Source organism: Mycetomoellerius zeteki, unplaced genomic scaffold (genome assembly GCF_001594055.1).
Source record: "Mycetomoellerius zeteki isolate Tzet28-1 unplaced genomic scaffold, Tzet1.0 scaffold149, whole genome shotgun sequence".
NCBI classification, from domain to species: Eukaryota; Metazoa; Arthropoda; class Insecta; order Hymenoptera; family Formicidae; genus Mycetomoellerius; species Mycetomoellerius zeteki.
The window spans coordinates 3,091,082-3,112,348 of NW_017256436.1; the positions used below are offsets into that span (position 1 = coordinate 3,091,082).

At 36.4% G+C, this 21,267-nt stretch overlaps 1 protein-coding gene across 2 annotated transcripts in view; it reads right to left on the bottom strand.

Annotated features, from left to right (window-relative positions):
• LOC108720333 (uncharacterized) overlaps positions 1-21,267 on the bottom strand; it is a 116,592-nt gene that overhangs the window by 10,206 nt on the left and 85,119 nt on the right. For both annotated transcript variants that reach the window (XM_018444291.1, XM_018444290.1), the window contains exons 3-4: positions 17,346-17,579; positions 16,365-16,843 (exon numbers count right to left, since the gene is read on the bottom strand). In XM_018444291.1, coding sequence (XP_018299793.1) covers positions 16,365-16,843; positions 17,346-17,579 — 713 coding nt within the window. The remainder of the gene's footprint in view (positions 1-16,364; positions 16,844-17,345; positions 17,580-21,267) is intronic.

The following is a 21,267-nucleotide window of genomic DNA, read 5'->3' on the forward strand; positions in this document are numbered from 1 at the left end:
AGAGAGAGAGAGAGAGAGAGAGAGAGAGAGAGAGAATGGCCATTGTTGGAATCGCTTCGAAATTGCAGGATTCACGTTCAATGGATTCCTCGATCATTTGCTAAACGCCTCGCGAAATTGGACGGACGATTCGACGAATCTGGGAGTGACAATTTTCTTGTGTCACTCTATGCCATGTGTGTACATTGTTCCACCGTGCATACAATTAAGATAACCACAATTAAGATAACAGTGCTGACAAAGGGGTTGCACTTTGGAAACTATCTGCCAAAGAGCAATAATTTCTGTGCTTCCACGTATTCTAAGAGTCATTACGGTTTAACTTTGGTAGGCAAACTACAGTGATAAAGTCTTTTACGCGATCGTCTATTAAAAGTGTACATTTGGAAATAAATTAATAAGAAGCTCACACATGTTTCGATCTCTTACAATTATTACAAAATTTTATATATATATATGTGTGTGTGTGTGTGTGTGTGTGTACTGTGTAAATTTCATTAAACTTAGCAGTCAATTTAATAATTAATATTCTTTCATTACAAATATTATTAACTGTATTATTCAGATTGTATAATTAATTTAACTCTCAGTTATTAATCAAGTTGTTATCAAGTAATCTCAATAGCATTAATTAATCATAACTGTTGAAATGTCATTTCTATATTTATATTATACACAGTCGTGCAACCCTCTCGTATTCTCTCAAGAAGCAACTAAAGTCAACTAGCTGTTAATTAATCAAAGCTGTCACTAAGACTCGAAGCCAAATAAACCGGCGTAAAGTATGTTTCCGTCGTCTCGAGTTGCACCGCCAATCATGACAGTTTACCCCCGATGTAACTCGGAACAAATGCAGTACTCGGTGCATCCGTATTTTACGTCACATGAGGCGTACCGCATTGCAAGTACGTGAACTACCTCCTGTCTTCTGTCTCCCTCAGGTCTACTGAAATAAATGCAGGACGATGAGAAGGAGACGTGCATATCGCCTTGCGTGGATCAGACGCGTCCCTCGAGCTGCGACTAACTCAATTTCCAGTCTACGTGCATACTCTGTGTCGCCCTACATCCGCAGACAGTAAAAACGATCCGATTAAGGAAACGATCAGTTATATGCGAGAGTGGGTGGCCGTTTAATTAAGTCTACGTCGGCATTTAGATTGGGAGAGGGGGAGGGTCAGTGGATTGTAACGGGCGGATTCGTGAAAGAGCAGGATGCCTTCCGGGGTGTACGTACAAACGACACGACCCAACACGTGTGTAACGTCCGTTATGGAATCCATTACGAGATAGCAGAATGCTATCCACAGTTCGCGATGAAGATACCGATATTTACGGGTCTAACAAACTCACTACTGATTATATTCGCCGTATATTCGCCGTTACGTTGGCGTGAGGATTATCATCGGTGGAGTTGAAGGCTTCTTTTAAAGCCCCAATCCTCCGCTCGTTCAATAATGGAATTGCTTTTAGTGCAATATGGATGAGTCTCCAAATTGTGTAATGATAAATTATTTCTATTCAAAGAGAATGCTAGCAATTCAAAGAAAAAATAGAAAAAAAATGCTCCCTTTTATCTCAAGTGATTCAATCTTAAGTGGTTCGTCATAATGCATATTGCAATTTATACTGCGCGAAAGACGCATCTAATGATAGGAACTTAATGATATTGCCGATTTATAATAATAGAAAAAATGAAAAATAAATTTCCCGGGACTTCCTTATTTGATATCCAGGAATTCATATAAGCGAACTTTTGTTTACGTCGAGATGTAATTAAATTCGTGAGAAGCGACAGTCAATATTGGCCGTAAAATGGAAGCTTCAAAGAGCGCGATAGAGCGTGCAAACAGGACGAAATGTACAGAAATACGAATGTTTCAATATCCCGGTGATACCGGTCTTTAATGCCGGCTTCGTTACGTGCAGATTGCCTGTGACACATTTTTCCTCTTTCACCCGCCGTTCCCTTCGCCACCCCTGTCACTCTCGGTTTTTCTCGTCATCGACATTCTAGTCCGAGGTTGCAACTTTTCATTGGCGAAAAATGCACCGTCTAATGGCGAGCTCGGTCATTTCAGAGCAAGAACTCTAATGTCGTTAGTGCGACGAACAAATACGCACTTAACGAGCGTGTGTGACTGGCTCGTTATGCCAATTTTAATATCCTCAACGGCTGTTGTGAAGCGCCGATGGCAATTTCTTGTAATCTTGTAATTTCGTGTAATTCAATAATTACGCTTCTGCTAGAAAAGACGAGATCTTTTTGCAGTTAATTTATCCGCAGCGTTAATGTTTTCGCTATAGTTTAAGTTTTCAAGCAAACTCAATGAAATTTTTAGCACGAAAGTCTCGCTAGACAAAACGATGTAATATTCCATTTTTAATCAGATTTATACGACGGAAACGATATTATTCGAGTTTTAATAAGATTTATACAATAAACTGTGGATGCAGTGCATAGGGCGGTATAAACTGCAACTTACAAAGATAAATTAAGTAATCTTACGAGAAAACGGAGGATAGCCGGTAAAGGGAGCGGCGGAATGCAATTCTAGTTCCAGAATTTCTGACAAGCCGATATTTCAACTATTCGGAAGGATAGTATCTGCAGGCCATTACTTTTCTACTGCCGGTCGTAGTTGTAAGATACCCCCAATAAAGACGAGACCATTATCTCTGAGACTCTTACATTCAATTTACCGCGGTTGCTGTCATCATCGATTACATGCTGCGAATTATCATTAGTAGCCTCGTATAGACTTTTTTACACGTTATTTTGCGAATTCTTTAATAGTTGGATGCTGAAGAATAAGAACCATCGTCAAATTCGATATCTTGTAAGAGGAAAATACGAATACTTTATGCACAATAAACATATTCGTGAAATATTACTTATGAAGATTAAAAGTTACCTCCTTTTGATTTGCTTCTGAATCCTTCTTAAAATACGAATTTAATTAACGTACATATGTGTGGAGCAGTAATTCGCGTTGAAAGATTGTACGACTTGCCGAGAATTCTAACGAATACGTACGAAATCTTGTCGGAAAACAGTCGGATTTGAGAGAGAGAGAGAGAGAGAGTTAGAAATATCTCTGTAAAATTTACGATTCATAAAAGGACGACGAGCGACCAAGCGGTTTGCGTGCATTTAGCTCCCTGTGGTCGGACGAGAGCGAATTTTCGAGTATCATTTATGAATCAGGATGAATCATAGCCGGCCCATTTTTATTTGAGTTATGCTACGATCTTTCCATCAGGTTTCTTGTGTCGTAATATTAGAAATTAACTTGAATTACGATACGCGTTAAGCGCGTAATCTCTCGCCGCGCGAATGTGAATTCTAATAATAAAGTGTCTCGTTGCAACGTCGTATGGCACTTAGAATATATGTTTATAAGTAGTTAAATTAAACACCGATAATCGTATCTTCGTATTGCAAATGACTTCGCAGAAGAAGCCATTCGATTATTAACGCCAAGATACGATGTGGTTTTAATGAGATTAGATCTCATGCGGTTGCTACACATACATATATCGCGACGTACATGCCGATCGCGTGACACTGGATTGAATCACTTGCATGGTCGGTCCATTCAGATAATTAATAGCAAAAAAATGTTAGTAGCCGTTCCCTGGTAATTTCAAAAATAAAATGTTGCAAGCGATAAATTTATCAGATAAAGTCTCTTACACTTTCGGCGAATAACTCGGGAATATTTTCGATGACTCATATTAACTGCGGAATCATCACGATAGCTATATAAGTTCAATTGCACCAATTACCGTGCCTATCTCTCGATCGATCTCGGGCGATTTCACTTTTTTGCTCCCACCGCTCCGACGATAATTATCAAGGATCACTTTGTTCCGAATTGAGGCAAAACGGGTACAATAAAACGAGGTCTAGGCCGTAAGAAGTGGATTATATTTCCGTCATGGAACAGGGACAATTTTCTCAGCAGTAATTAAGCTTCGCTGGATAATCGCGGAATTAATTAATCTTATTCCGTAGTTCGAATGATTCGATCGCGAAAATTCGTTTTCTTTCTTCAAATATCCCGATCGATTAATAGCTTTTAGATTTATGTGATGGCAAAGTACAATTTCACTGAAGTAGAAGTTATCGTTATGTTTACTGCTTCCGATCGTCATTTTTTAATCGGTTTTAATTTTTTGAAAGATATATCAAAGTCATATCTCAAGTAAAGTAAACTTATTTTAAAAATACCTTGTAGTAAACATAAAAAATTTATATTTCAAGAATAGTTAATCGATAAAAAAACTTTATGCACAGTATAAATGATGAAATTTTATTGAAGCATTTAAAAATTTAGCTAAATATATATATACAGATAAGAAAATAATTTTATTGAACCATCAAAATAATTATGTAGGACGTTCAAACAGTGTTCTATATAATTATTTTAATGGTTCAACAAAATTATTTTCATATCTGTATCTAGCTAAATTTTTAGATACTTCAGCAAAACCGTTTTTTCCGTATCCACTTTTTAGTCGATAAAGCAAACTGAAGCAAGATTTTCACGTGTAAAAGTTACGAGCTCAACATTAATGTTTCCGTATGCATACATTTTTTCTGTTAACAAAAAAACTATTCCAAAAAGAGATAGCTATAATTTGTGGTTTCCGTTTTAACGCATGTCAGTGGTATGTGCACCTGCCAAAGCACTATTCGAAATTATGGTCGCATAGGAAATGGGCGAAATTTATCGAGAGATATTTCGTTTCTAACGAGACGAAAGGAAGAAGCCAGTCTTCAGTTTACGTCACACGTGGTCGCGAGATATCGCGTCTATCATTTGTTACATGTGATCCTCTTATGCTCGTGCATCGCCGTTAAGACGTTTTTGGATGTTTTGTCATTTATCAAGTCAGCGATCGTAAATATTGAACGAATCTCGGAATATGCGTGGCATACTAAAATCTGGTAAGAGTTATCTCCAGGAAGAATAATCTCGAAAAATGCATGGAAGCATAATGCAACGGATGCGATCGAGAAAAATGTTCGATCCTCGGCAAACCGACCGTGTCTTTCCTAAAATTTTTCCTAAGATCGACATATGTTCATTTGTCATACGAGTGATATATCTCCACGAGTGTTAATTATCATAAAATAAACTACTGTTAGAATAAATGACATAGATTCCTTTATAATTCTAAAAAAATTAACTTTGGTAAAAAAAAAAAAATATGTATTATGTAAATATTATTTTAAAAAATATTTTCAATATTAAATATCAAAGTAATCAACTAAATGCTTTATTAACTCTTAAACACCATACTAGAACACTGGTATGTCATACCCATCTATTTCAATTACTTATAACTTTCATAAAAACGAACATATTGTAAAAAAATTTTGTTCAATCAAAAACATCAGACATTAAGAAACGTAACAGTATCAAATAAATATATATGTGTCTTTAATAAAAAGTTATTATAAGTAATGGAAAAAGCATTGAGAAAGTATCAGAAAAAAAAGCTGAATATATCAGATTGAAAAGGCATTTAAGAATTAAAATAAGATTTGAGATTTACCAAAAAATACTATTTTTTTTTATTTATTAGTATTTCTGTTTAATGTCCTTGTTTATTAATCCTTGCATGTAACAATTGTACTATTATAAATTATTAAACATAGAAATCAAATGTTCATATCACCGGTGAAATGTTCTCTGAATAATTCACGTTGGCATTCATTTGTCGCAAATTGGCGTCATTGCATGATCCATCACATTGCATTAATGTTACATGTGATGCGTGACGTTACATACGTTACCATAATATTAATCTCAACAGTAAATGATTACGTTATTATATCGTATATGAATTAAGAAGTCCGTCTTCTCTAGCGCGTAAATTGGCGGAAAATCAAGGAAAATTACCAGTCTCTGAGGTGAAAGTGAGATATCATTTCTTCTCGCTAAGGGAACTATTAAGCAGCCGTTGATCGTCGACTCGCAGTTCTTTGCGCCTCGTGTTGCTGATCTTTCTTCTTTCAGAAACGTTTCCCTTATAACGTAATAAAGAACAAAGATCTGCACATTGGCCGGATATCGTCGTAATTTCGTTCGATCGATATGTCGTCAAGTGGCACAGGAGAACGTTATTAAAACTCCAAGGGCTTTCCCGTATAAGCGGTGCGAATTGTACAGAAGAAGATATATGATATGGATTAAGTTCGAATAAACACGATATTATCGTGCTTTGGACATATAAAGTATTCTTGTTTTATGTATTTGATTAAATCTCATAAAAACATGTTAAAAAATAAAAAATTCAATACTTGTGTAATGATATTTCAGTATTACATTTGAGAAATATGACTACCTGAAACAAATGTGCGTACATGAACTATACAATTTATACTATTCGCGATTATTGCTGTTCGCTGACACGTTTTAATTTATTCAGGTTTTAATTCATTCTTACGGACGAATATTGCATGAAGTGCACCATTTTCTCTTAGTCGTCTTAATTATAAATTGGAGCTTGCTTAAAAAGAAGTCGAGTTAGTCGAGTCACGATTGTGCGCTTTGCAATACAGCAAATGTAAAAATGGCAACAAAGAGAATAAAGGAGCGGTATCGGTGAAATATAATGGCGATGCGGATGAGACGTTAAATCGTGATAACGCGATCGCCATCAAGTCAACTATAAATTATCTAAGAGGGTTGGGAGAACATGCGGTTAAATCTGGAAGCCCGTCCGCCGATCGGAAATCCGGTTGAGTGTTCCATTGACCTGCTCTCGGTAGTGCTACGCTGTTAACACACGTTTCCCGTTATCGCGGCTCGTGATTAATGACGCGCTTTATTAAACCTCATCGTAAGGTGGAGACGAGAAAGAGTTAAAAGTACGTGGTTCCATTGGCAACGACGAACTTTCGTACGCTTGCCGTTCTCAAATTATAATAATGGAAGAGAATTATGGAGATGAATTGATAATAGAGAAAAGAGCGGATTTAGTTGGATAATACTTGACACACAGCCTCGATAATTCATGATATTTCTGCAAAGTCGATTAATTGTAGAAATCTCATCTCGAAAGAATCAGAGTTTTTAAATAATTGCTGAACCTTTCTCATGAAAAATCGACTTCACAAATTTATCGTTGTTACATAAATCCATCATACTTTGTCGAAAATTTTGTCATATTGATTGATCGTCATTTGTCAGAACTTTATGGATAAAAGAACATCCGGTGATTCTTCAACATCTTTTGAAAAAGAAGTTCACTCTGGCTCTTTTCCAGCAGTTTTCAATTAGCTTTTATTTCGAGGAGCAACACTTCGTTCAGCGGAAGCGTACTGATAATGCGGAGGAAATCGGGAAATAACCAAGCGAAGGATTAAATAGGAAAACCGACTGAACGTTCGCTACAAATGCGAGCGGTTGGTGGTGTGGTGTCGCTCTTCCTGGCCAAGCTGGCTGTATATTAACTAGCGCAGTGCGAATCGCAAATCGGAATGCGTTCGGCGAAGCGTATTTATCGCGCCATATTTCCAACGTTCATTACCGATTCCTCGGACGGGGAAATCCACGGCACGCGATCGCGCGGAATAATGATTGACGACAATTTCCAGGGACGAGGTGTTCCGCGTGCACACAAGCGGCGCCGTACACACTTGCCGACTCAACGTTAATGCGAGACGAGAGGGCATTAAACTGCGATAACGCGATCGCCATCAGTCCGGCAATGAATTACTCGACAAGCGAGAGGGTAACAGGAAGGCGGTCGTACCTGGAAACCCGGATGTCCGCAGCTATTCCGACGGCATGCTACTCCGGGTCGAGCTTTGTGTCGACGGCTCTCGTGGAGAAGGAACCGAAATCCCCTGTTTCTCAGTTTGCATAAATCAGACGGGACATGCAAGTATGATTTGCGCAACTTTTTTAAGATTCTAAAGATACATTTTAATTGTGATTAAAAAAGTGCAAGCTCAGGCAATGAAAAGCGGAAAGTATTATATCTGATTGAAAAGATTGCTAAGTTCGTACGATCAAATTTTAGATTAGAGAAAATTTGATTTATAGCATACAATCTTTCTTCCAATTTTTATATCTTTTTATAACGGTTTATATCCTTTTTATGTGACAGTTTTTAATAAAGTTCACGTTTTTTTCATATATATGTTAATTTTCATACTTTATCTTTAAACAATCTGCCATTTATTTAAGTTTATATCAAATGTATATAATTGTATATGCAATAATACCGATTACGCTTTCCTATCCAAATCGATCATTCTTCCAATGACTGCTTTTAATAAGTGATTTCTCTATTTAATGTATTATCACACAAATTTTCACACATCTCTTAACTTTTTAATATATAATTCATCCAGTTTAAAATACATACACGGAGAGAATTTTTTCTTAGAATTTACCCTGAAAATATAACAATCGTGGGACAATATTGTATTTCGAAGAATTTTAATGTAAATCTCTCTCATTCATTAATAAAATTACAATAAAGTATAAAATAAGTTTGATCAATTCTACTGAAGTGCATAGTAAAAATCTTTAAAATATTGTATTGTACCACAATTATCATATTTTCAGGGTAAATTTTAAAAGAAAATTCTCTCCGTGTAGAATTGTCGATTGCATTAGTGCGTCTCTCTCTCTCTCGTTATTTGCTTAATCTTCGTGGCCGATCCTGATGCTACCCTAATATAACAACAATCTGTCGGGAATTACCCGGTAGCCGGGTTCAGTGCGGTTGACTCGGCGCATGCCAATCCCGTTCGAGTCGAAGAACCAAAATTTCTCTACCGTGTAGCGCATCCGGCGAGGGTCGTTGTATTAGCTAGGCAATCGGTCGGCGAAATTATTCATGCCGCGGCATGTTACGAGCTGGCCACGTAATACACCACGTATATACCATGACACGCCACGCGACGTACCTCCGAGTTGGCGGCGGATTTCCTGACGAATTGTGATCCCCGCCTGCACGCGCAGGAACGAAGCAAGGGTCGTCGATCGGAAATTACCTTCATGCCGGGGATGGAGTCGGGTCTGGACGAGATTGAGAATTAAGTTTCGATGTTTTTCTATTGTTCATTCGATGGATCATGACAAAGCATGATCGATATAAACGTGAGAGAAGTTGAAATTTCTTCGTCTAAACTCTTTTACTCTAGTGAGTGTATCATCTTCTTCGTAAAATATGGAAAATCTTATAAATTACAACATGATATCTGCCATTTTAGTTGTTTTCTTTTGTAACCACATTGAAAAATAATTAGCTTTTCATATGCAAATACTTATGTTTGTGAATTACTGCGTAATATGTGATGATTTACACACAAAGCTGCTTTTAAGGATTTAACGCGCGGTTGGAAATGAAAAAAAAAATTACTTTTTTGCCGTAAATCTTTCTGTCTGTGGATAAACGAAGGCGAGAGAAGATCGCGAGACGAGCATCGTTTAGCCATTCTTCGGAAAGCGAGTCGTTTTTCTTTCTACTCGTTCATTAGCATTCAACGCGTTACGGATTTTCTTTGTTTTTACCGGGGGAATTATTAGACCAATTAGGGGCGTACAATGTGCGGAAGTTGCGGAAGAACGAACCGTAAAGTTCTACCTTCCTTTTTGAGTGTATTGCGATCGAACAGGCCGAAAGTTTCCATTGCGGCCTTTTGCGCGAAAGTGTTCTCCTAGGATTTCAATTTCCAGGATCATTACCTTCGAACAGCGAACAGGAATTACTGCTTTTGCATATAGAAGCTGTGGATAAAATCCCGCAGAGATTCTATGGCGATATTTTACACGCGCCATTTCTTTGCCAATTCTCTAATGACACAAACACACACATACATACACACACACACACACATACACAATTATGGATTTATTATGTGAAAAGTTATATCTGAAAGAAATCTTATATGTATAATATAACAAATCTTTTATTTTAGCTTTCACTGTAGAATCAATATTCCTATCTCTCAAAGCGGTTTATGTTTCGTATTTAAAAACATATAATAAAATGTAATAAAGATAAAATAACAAATCAAATAATATAAAACTAAATAAAAGAGAAAGTTTCAAACGAAGTTTATTTATTTAAAAATTATTATTAATATTTATCAATTAACATAAAATTATTATAAATATTTTTAAACAATTCTATATGTGCATTATTACAATAACGAGGATGAGTTATAATACATATTGGAATATTACATGCCTGTAACCCTTTTTCCACTCTACTTTCCCTTTCATTTTCCACTTCATTTCTCAACATCCCAACGTAAGGGAAATCAATTGCAAATCTAACGATCGCACGCATCTTCCTCGGAAATAAACCGTTGTAATATTTTAGTGAATTTGAACAAGCTGTAAAATAAATTTCAGCACGAAGAAAATAGAATCAGCGTGGACCAATCCTATTTAGACTTTGGAACTTTTCAATATCCGCCAAATAATCCATGATTGTAAAATACTATTTGGATCTTTTCGTAGTCAACGGATATAACATTTTCAGGGAAAAATATATGTACGTGGAACTTACCTCTGTTATAAAATTGTTCGTATTAAATAAAAAATTTCAAATTGCTATATCTCAAAAAATCGTATTAAAATGAAATTGAATTTAAAATGCATTTTAAAACTAGTAATAAAAGTTGATACTTTCACATAGCATTAACTAAATTTATATAAAAAATTTGCTGCAATTCTATTTTAAAACCTTCAAAATCTATTTTTTATTTCATTTTTCTCAAAATCTGTGGATGATAAAACCTTTTATCTTTTTTTTTCAGTAGCTAAAAGTATATAAGAATATTATTCTGGTGTCCCATTTAAGTTTATTCAAAACAGAAACCTTGTTCCTCAGTGTAATAAATAAGATACGTACATATGTATAAACCATAGAAAGTAAATTACTTTATCCCCTATAGAAATGACGAGGAAGATAAAAGAAAAAGTAGAATGAAACTGGGTTATAGGGTATGATATGTATTATAACTTATTCTCGTCATAATATATACAACATGTTGTTTAAAAATAGTTATTAAATAAATAAGTCTTGTTTCAGATGTTGTCTTTTAATATTTATTTTTATATTTTATATATTAAATTTGTTACCTTATTTTATCATATTTTATAAATTGTACAATATGTGTTCTCAAAGAAACATATGGAAATTCGTTTTGAAAGACAAGAATATTGTTCATACAATGACTGTGTATTTTACAATTATCAATGTTTCTCTAATTATACATTAGCATACGTAAAATACTTTTTTAAAAGTATATAATTACCGTGTTTTAAAAATATATACAACAAGATATAGTAGAGTATACAAGTAATAATTTAACATTTCAAAATAATTTTAGACCGATGAATATTGAGGCAGTTCCTGGTTATATTTTCTTTCAATGAACAATCACGGTCGCGCACATTGTTCCAAATTAAGAAAGACATTCAGTGTGCCAAAAATACCGTCCAGCATCCCACGGCCTTCGCATTAGGGTCAGTTGGTCATCAGTGCAACATTGTGTCAGGAGTACCGAAATTAACTCACTGCGATACTAGCGGCATCGACCTTGTAATCCGTGTAGAGAATCCGAATTCCGCGCCGAAACCGTGAAACAATATAGTTAACCACTTCCTCCCCCTACCCTTCGACAACATCCCAGCAGCCCATGACTGTACAAATGGGTCAATAGGTGAGACGCATGGAACGTACATCGAAGTGACCCAGATCGGAATAAGGCGAGAGTGGCCGCACGATCAATAGCGCACAATCTTGACTTAGAAAACCTACAATGTCAGCAAAAGAAGGCGGTACCAAACTGGGCGAGCGAGATCGTTTGCGGATTGAATAGCGTTCGCAATAAACAATCTCTTTTTTTCGCGAGACGTGCAAATTTGAAGTGATCGCGGCACGGTTGAAAACTACTTGCTCGATGATACTCGACTTCGACATATTTCGCGGTGGACATCGTAATTTTCGATTATCAGTTTCTCCTGTATATGAGATACCCAGTAGTTTTGAGATTAATTTTATTGGCAGGTCGGAGCAATCCAGAGTCGATCCTATCCCTCTTAGCTCTTGGATTATAAGGGGAATGAAATCTAGCAGTTGAGAAATTAGATACGTATTCAGACGGCTCGTAACCTTCGTCGTTATCGTCGATCCACGTCAAGATTTACTACCAATTTTCTCGGCAATGGCTCTGTATCTATGACAGTCTCTTCATTCATTTCAATTACACTCATCCGATCAAAGCCAAAGTTTACTCATCAATCAACGAAAATAACACGCAAAGAAGAGTGCACTCATAAAAGAAGTATTTAATTTTAAGATATTAAAATGTTTTATTCTTGTCTTCGTTTTTTAAACTCTTAAAGATATTTTAGTTTTAAATGTTTTCAATAAACAATACATTATGTGTTTGGATTAAAACACTAATAAGAATACTTTATTTAAAAAAATATTAATCACATATACATATGTGATTTGAATTATATAACTTGGATATTCCGTACAGGTATCAGGATGCGGATAGCTTGTCAAGATTTGAATTGCTCAGTCATCTCGAGTTCAGCCAACGTTCTGTCATAGACATTCGTATTCGAATTAGGAGGAGAATCTTGAATCAAGTCCCCAACCATTACGTGAACAGAATATTTCTCGCCTGAGCGCACAGTTCTGTTATGACACAATGACGAACATAAACAATCCGTATCATAGAAACATGAGAACTGCATAACAAGGATCGCAATATCTCGACTGTTTATTGATTTGACAAGTTTACTTTACTCTTCGTAGTGTTGTTAACCCGAAAAGTAAATGGATGCATCGAACGCTCGTGTATAACGAGCATCGTATAATGCTAGATAGTTGTTTATTAGTTTCGCAAGTTCAGCCGTGTTCGCCTAAGTAATGGTTAACGCGGTGAGGGTTTGCGTATATAACATAGTTAAATATTCTCATCCTCCGCGCAAGATATACGCGATGAAAGATAAGCGGTGCTTTAAAACGCGCGTTTTCCATTTATTACGTATATATTTCGTCCGCGAGATAAAAATGTTTCATTAAGCGTCGCTCTTCGGCTAATAGACCGGGAAGGATTTAGGTAATAGAGTAGCTGAGGCACTTGGGGGTTTAATTTAAAACGACATACCTCCGACCGCGCTTTTAATTATCGCACATCGATTTTTAACACTCTCACCGACGCGCTACGCGCATTTCGGCAATATATTACCGGTAACCCCATAATTTCGAAGCCGGCTGGATCCCGTCGCAAATACCAGTCCGCACAAAGCGCACGCTGCCGTAGTTGTTCACAAAGGACCGCGTATATATTCTGGGTCAGGGTCTCTCAAACTGGGTTGACTCGCTGTCACCGTATATGTCCGGAACGTGCGAAAGCGCCCGACGATTCCGGTAAGGTCATGCCATCAACTTGCGACTCACGAGATCCTCCGAGCGCTTCAGTTGATCCCAAATTCTCTCGTAAAGTCATAGTAACGGGGCCGTTAAGCGCTCGTGTAAACTCAAACCGTGGAATTATCGATGGTACGGAATTATCGCCGCATTGCAGGAATAGTCTGCGCTTCTCTATCACATTTCGGAAAAATCGCACAATGGAAATAGCAATATCAATCGTGTCAAACGATAAACGACAGCGTAATGTCCTTGTAATAAAATCTTTAGCAGAGGCAACACAGAAAAGACAATTTTACTGAAATATATATATATATATACACTGAAATAAATATATATATATATACACATAATATACATATATAAAATTTAGCTAGATACAGATCTGAAAATAATTTTGTTACACCAAAATAATTATGTAGAACGCTGAAGCTGGTTGTTATAATATTAAAACTTTCTACAGCATTGCTTATCATGCTCGAGTTTCCAACATATTTATTTTGATGGTTCAACAAAATTATTTTCAAATCTGTACCTAGCTAAATTTTTAGATACTTCAACAAAATCCTTTTTTCCGTGTAGTGAACAAGATACAACGCGTAATGCGAATTACGATGATGAAATATGACGCGATAAATAATTTTTGCAAGCGTAGAGAGTACATCTTCGGTCCTGAGAACCGCTGTCCTAGAATACACACGCAAGCGTTATGCGTGGGTGGAAGGGTAATAACTACGCCACGAAACTTGCCCGTCAGGCGCAATGAACAACGGTGTGTTGTTAAATCGTGCCATTAACGTCCTAAGGACGCGTGTCATCGTGTCACCGAAGTATATTCTGCGGGATGAATGGAATTTTTTTTGTCGTGTCGAAAGCTGGAACGCCTTGCTCGAATCTGCGTTATGTTATTTTCACGTTTTCATTTCAGTCTCTTCAGTTCAGATTGTTCCTGCATGAAATATTAAATACAAAATGAATTTTTTTTCTTGTCCATTTGGCAATTGGTACAATATTGATATGTATAAATAAGTTATCAAAAAAAATGGCACGTAAAAATGATATTTATCGTTAAATTTGCATGTTAAAAATGATAGATTCATGAAAAGAATAATTGCTGTTAATTGATATGCCAAAACAAATGTAAAATGAAAAGCATTTTTTTAATATTTTGAATAAATTGCAAATAAAAAAGCGTTATTTTTTTTATTGATTTATTAAAAAGCAATTCGAAGAGCTTGCCTCCTGAATTGCCGCGGCAACAATGGTACGAAAAGTAACACGCGAAAATAATTCCGCCCATTCGTCAACGGCATCGCTTGGTGAACCAGCTCCTTCCAAATGCATGAGATTGAAATTGAAAATATGTAGATTTCACGTGCTACGATATATAGACACATTCATGTAAAGCGTGCGAATGGCAAAGTGTTCACGTGACTGGCTATCGATCAAATCGCTCGAAAATTGACGCCGAAAGTAAATGATGCATTATCCATTCCAAGGTTCTTTCTCTCCTCCCCTTTCTCCTTCTCTCTGATTGTGAGAGAGCTTTTTCAAACATGAACAACTGGCTCAGAAGCCATTTCGACATATGTTATATGTAAAATTATGTAGATTTGTCTGAATTTGACAGGATTCTTAGAGTCTGATGCAATCACGAGAATTCTAATTAATGTAATCGTGTAAACGTTTCGTCTGAATTATGAGCAAGTTGAAGCAACAAAATTCTTCGTTCGTTTGTCGACAAGTCAAGGAAAATTACAGTTAATCGCAGCCGTACTATAACCGTGTTATACATACATTGACGATGGAAAATTATTATCCATTCCTTCACAGGAGTACGCGCGACGAGTGATAATTTGTAGGAGACGATTAATTGATCTAATCATATATCAACGCGAGCCAAGCTATCTCGTTAAAAAAACTGTAAATTACGAAACACTATCATGTCATTAAGTTTCGTGAAACTCGTAAAAAATACTATCGTGCGTTATAATCAAACACGTGTACTTTACATCATATAATCTGTTATGCAAAGCTTGCGCGAGATTAATCTCTTAACAACTTAAGAATATTATATATACTAGATTCATATTCGAATAATCAGTTGTTTTTTCCTTGTGTAAATTTAAGAGTATAGTTAATATACGCAAATTAAATAAAAAATTTCAATCATTATATGTTTACATTTATATGTTTATGTTATTTGGAGATCATGATTGAAAAGTATGCGAAGGAATAAATTAATGGAAAAACCCGAATGAAAACTGAGACTTATATATGAAATTGACTAGCCTTGTGCACTAATCGACCATTTGCATGGTTAGCGCGATTTTCATTCATCTGTCATCTCTTCGAACCATTCATCTTTATCAGCTGCTCGTTATTGCACATGGCAAGGCCGCGCGTATTTATCACGGTAGCGAAAAAGGACTCTTGACCTTCGGAAAATTTGTGACAGTTTCTCGCGCACGTTAGAATACAGGTAGTCCATCTCGAATAAAATAAGATTCGCAAAAGCAAAATAGGGAAGTTTTTACGCATGTATAATCCGTCTTCCCTAATATATCTTTCGAAATCCTGTTACGTCAGCCTCGTGTAAGCGCGATCGCATTTTCACACGTATCTATCCTCCCGCAGGTTTCCCTCGAACGAATCGTTCTTCCATGCGAACGAATATCTCACACGATTGAACGGCGTTAAGTATTCGCGGTGAATACCGCTTGCTAACAATAAGCTGATTATGCGCAAGTGAATATTAATTGCGCGTTAATTATGTGTCGGATAATGGACGCTTTTTCACAGGGAAAAGGCACTCACGTTTTAATCCACGTCGTATAGAACGTGGAAAAAAAGATCTGTATCTAGTACGAGAATGTCACACGATTTTTTTTAATAATAAAAAAAGCTATACGAATAAGGCACGATGAGTCACTTACCAAGTGTCACATTTGGAAACGGCTGACCTGGTAACGACGGTGGATGCTCGTCCTCGGGCGAACGTTCGGACGCGTATCCCTGATCCTGCGGCTCGCCGCTCAGTTTGCTCAGCTTTAAATCGACACACTTGCCGAGCTGCTGACGATGTTTAAGCAGTTCACAATCGGGCTTATGCACCATCTTCATTAGCAACTCGTCATTGACGTCGGTGGTGGCGTTCATTATGCACGGCTGTGAGGACGATGAGTTCGATTGCAGGCTCCTGCCGCTGCTGTTTCTAGCGTCCTGCTTGCGCTTCGGCAGCGTGCCGACTAGGTCGAGGTCCGAGTTTCGGTGGCATCTGTCCTCCGAGGACACGCCGCGACCTCCGTATCTTCTGCCAGAGTCGACCAGCACAGTGTCGGCGCTGCGATTTCTCTTGACCGAATCGAAGTTACCATGACGGGTTCGCACGAGGTCGAGGTCACTTTGTTGGTATCTAGAATCAGGCCGGAATCGCTCGTGGTTAATCTTCCACCGGGGAAAGATTTGCGCGCTCGCGTTCACCGGAAGCGAGACCCATTTCGTGCCGAGGATCGACGGGAGAACTATTTCCTCGACTTTAAAATGCGGGAAGTTCATTGCGCGCGCGAAGGATATGTCAGGTTCGAAGTTAAAACTTTCGAGGGTTCGCATTTGATATGAAAGTATGCGCGATCGATCGATCGATCGATCGATCGACGGAGATTGAAATCTAAAGGAACATTCTCGGAATTCTCCAAATTGCCATGCCTCTGTCCACGTCGATCCCCGACAATCTCGCGACGAAATGTGCATGCGGAATCGCGTGCATAAGTGAAGGGCGATAAATTTCAGGAATTTATTAAGGATAATTAATTATTCTAACAGAGGATACATCCAAACGTCCAATGCGCATCGCATTTCTCTGTAATATGAAATGAATAGTTATTACATTGTTCTTGTTCTTGGTTATCACGTACCTCCAAGGATCGTTCTCGTCCAAAGAGTCTTGCGATCGATGTTTAACGAGATCCAAAGTGCCGGTCGGTCCGCTGTCCGAGAAGTGCACTCCTAACGAGCGTTTCTTGTGTGGTAACGTGCCACCGAAATTTCCGCCAACATTTTCTGACGAGATGTTATTATTATCCCCTCGATCGTCATTCAGCGCATCTTTATCGTCCAAGTGGTTTGGTAGCGAACCGCAAAATTTATACCTGTCCAGAAAAAACAAATTGTTGGGTGATTTGATCTGGTCGATTATTTAAAAAATCCGACAAGTCAAATTTTGTCGAAATTAAGGTATTAGGGAATTCAGAATCAATGAATGTAGATACAAAATTTTAATAAACAGAGCGTTTATTGAAATTTTGTAAAAAAATTCTCTGGAAATTCCCGGATTTTCCAAATATTTTTATTCAAAATTCTACGTAAGATTAGAGAATTTTTTATGTAATTTTGAAATAAATTGAAGTGCACGCAACGCAAACAAACTATATTGAAAATTAATAGGAGATAGAGATTCTATTCCATGAAACAATATATATCTATCATTTTCTACAATTGGAGCTGCGAAATTTATAGAATAGTATAGAGAAGTATACAAAACACACTCACTGTATACAAAAGTGACAGCTGCTCTATTTTGCTGGATATTGTCTTATACTGTCATTTTGATTCTTTTTCATAAGAACTTGCGAAATATACAAGACTGTACATGAATATATTCGAATGTGTTGTACTTATTGCTAATTGATTGTCAATATTTTATATTATCAGAAAAAAATGGTTAAAGAAACAAATGATTAAAAAATGATTAAAGAAAGAAATGTTTTCAAAAAGAGACAGAATTTACTTTTAAAAGTAAATTCCATACTTTTTTTGAGACCTGATAAAATTCTATAAAAATTCCTGATCTTTTTCAGGATAAAAAAGAAATTCTCCGAAAATTTTAGATTTTTCAGGTTTAGGTAGTAAACATCATGAAAGAACATTTTCCGAAGTCTCTCATTATATTAACGGAATTTCCTAATTAAGAAACCCTATCTTACATATATGAAAATGCTCATTTATTTTAGAAACATTATAAAATAATATTTTTAAAATTAGTTTTTTTTAAAAATAAGTTTTAAAAGTAATGTGTTCCATTTAATGTATGGGATAATAAGACATTTTTAATTATTTTTAGTATTACAGTTGTAAAAACTAGAACGTTTTTTTCAATTCTGTAAAAAAGTTAGATTTTTTTATTTATAGAGTTTCTGAAATTTTATTTGTCGATTTATTTATTCAGATTCAGAACAAGTCACAAAACAATAATTAGCAAGAAATTATAAATATGCATATATTAGCAAGATACTCTGCAGAATAAACTTCCTTTGGAAGTGTTATTTCGCAATGTGTTTTACAGGTTAGATCGTTTGCGTAACTCGTTTGTTTCTCCCTTTATTACAAGTATAAAGGAAGATAAAAGTGTCGGGAAGTTTTCAAGACGGAAGTAGGTACGCGTTTCGTGTAATAAGCTGCTGTCAGAAAGCGTCCAAATCTGTATAAGAAAAAATTCTTTACGGTAATTTGCATAATCCGCTGTTCACATCATTTGTATGTTATTTCGTTGACATAATGGGGGTGCGAACGTTCGTTTTGTGTATCTTTGCTCGTGTATGTAACGCGAGAAATGCTACTCGAATGTAAATTCGCGTGGCGTGCGTGAGAGAACACACTCCTACAGTTTAACGCCATTGCTACGCCTGCAACGTCGACGCGAACGAAGGTGAACAAAAATAAAATGAAATAAAAGCATTTAAAAGCGATATATGAGGTTGGATGCGGTAGAAAGAACTCCGCCGTGACAGCACGTTCGCGTGCTATGTGATATACGTGACACTCGAACAAGATGAAATCGAGCGCACCGGAATCGAAATATCACCGCGGATGATAATCGTAAGATATCTCGATTTGCTCGCAAATTGTCAATAAAATAAGCTTGCCGCGTATATTTTCGATATAAATATCATACACAATCTTTTAATCTATCATATTGAAAACAATGACAAAGTTAAATTCAACTTGCTCTTAAGCGCTACACGATATACGATTCCGTTTTCTTCTTTTATGTATTAAAAAAAGTCGATATTGCAGTACCATTATTTTCTTTCCATTAGACTTTGACAGGAAGAAAATGCTTTTTGTAATAATAAAAGTTGTATAGCTCCTCCTATTTATTCTTTGCTATTATGTTATGTCATTCTAAGACTGTTGGAAAATAAGTTAGGAAGCATAACATAATTGTTATAATGTCTCAACACGTAACAACGTTTCGTATTTACTCGGCGATTGTGTTTGCGTGCGTCTCATAAAACACCCTATGTGACAACGGACCGTACTGAGAACGGTATAGGAAACTTTACTAATAATTCGTACGTGACATCATCCACTGTAGTCCGCTTTCACGCCCGGTGGATAGGCGAATGCCTGCCTGCGCAAACCTCCGTGGCATGCATAAGCGCACAAGCGCGCAGAACATCTGACCTTTCACCGGTCTTTCCATTTACTTCGACCTCTCGCGTCGCGGATATACCTCAGTACAGAACCTAAAAATTCTATCCGGTCATAGAGCAATGATACAAATAACAGTCTTATAGTACAACTCCTGACAACTATAAACGTGACAAGAAACGCAATGTTAAAATAACTCAATATTAAAATTCAGAAAATCCCGTTATAGACTCGTGGTATTGTATGACCTTTCACTAAATTCTTTCGTCGTGATCCTCATTACAGAGGATCGAATTTTTTATTCTCTTATTTTAAATGTAGTAAAAATATAGAAATCTGTAAGAATACGTCTTCTTATAGGAAATAAAATTACTATTCTAATATTAAATAAACAAATATAAAAATAGAGCGTAATATTACAGTACATAAGTTGATATTACAATATATAAAATATGATAGCAAACTAGCTGCAAGATTTTCTTTTAATTAAAATGTCTTTTTATATTCATGGAGAAAGAAATGGCTTTTTGCGGTAATGTAAGTAAAATGTGGTCTGAGATATTTCGAGGCTTAGCCTCGAAATATCTTAGCTTAGAAGCTAAGAAAAAGTAATACAAATGGAGCTACGATTCTGCTTATGCGTATTACTGGTACTGTCACTGCTGGCTTAGACAACAGCACTTACGCAAATGAGATCAGAAAGTACAAGGCCGCCTTTTAATATTCTCTTCCCGAGACTGCTCTTTTAGCCCACGTACCCCTATTCCTTCTAGCATCGCGCCGTGTAAACGAGGGTTTAATGGAAGCCGCCCTGGTTTAGAGACTGGCCGACCTTAAAGGTACTTTAAATTATCTCGCGGCCGGCAACTTGTTACTACCGGAGGTGCTGCTGGTAACCCCATTGTAAGGTTGCTGTGAGAGAGAACTATGCACCCAAGAGACACTAATGCAAGTGGATTCCCTGTTTTGCACGTCGCTGCAAGACGCAAGACTTCCGCATCAGTAAAGTTTCTCAGTTTTCTCCGTTTACTTTAAAAGCGCCACCATTTATACTTTAAACATCTTGTTTAATTCAATTGTCGTCGGAAACAAAATTTAGCAAAGCGGTACGAACGTAGATATTTTAAGCAAAGCTGTATAATCACAACTAAACGTGTTTTTTTGTAATAAAATATATTATTATTCATTAATTCTGTACGATTTATTCCACATTCAAAATATACATTTATATATTTGTATAAAAAAATAAATTAATAAAAAAAAAAATGCAACAGTTTTTTATTCATGTTGTTTTTTCAGCATAAAATTCAGCATAAAATGTTAATAAAATATGTAAAAGCTTAATTGAGATACAACACAGATATTAAATCAAATATCACGAAATGCTGACCTTATATTATGAAAAAT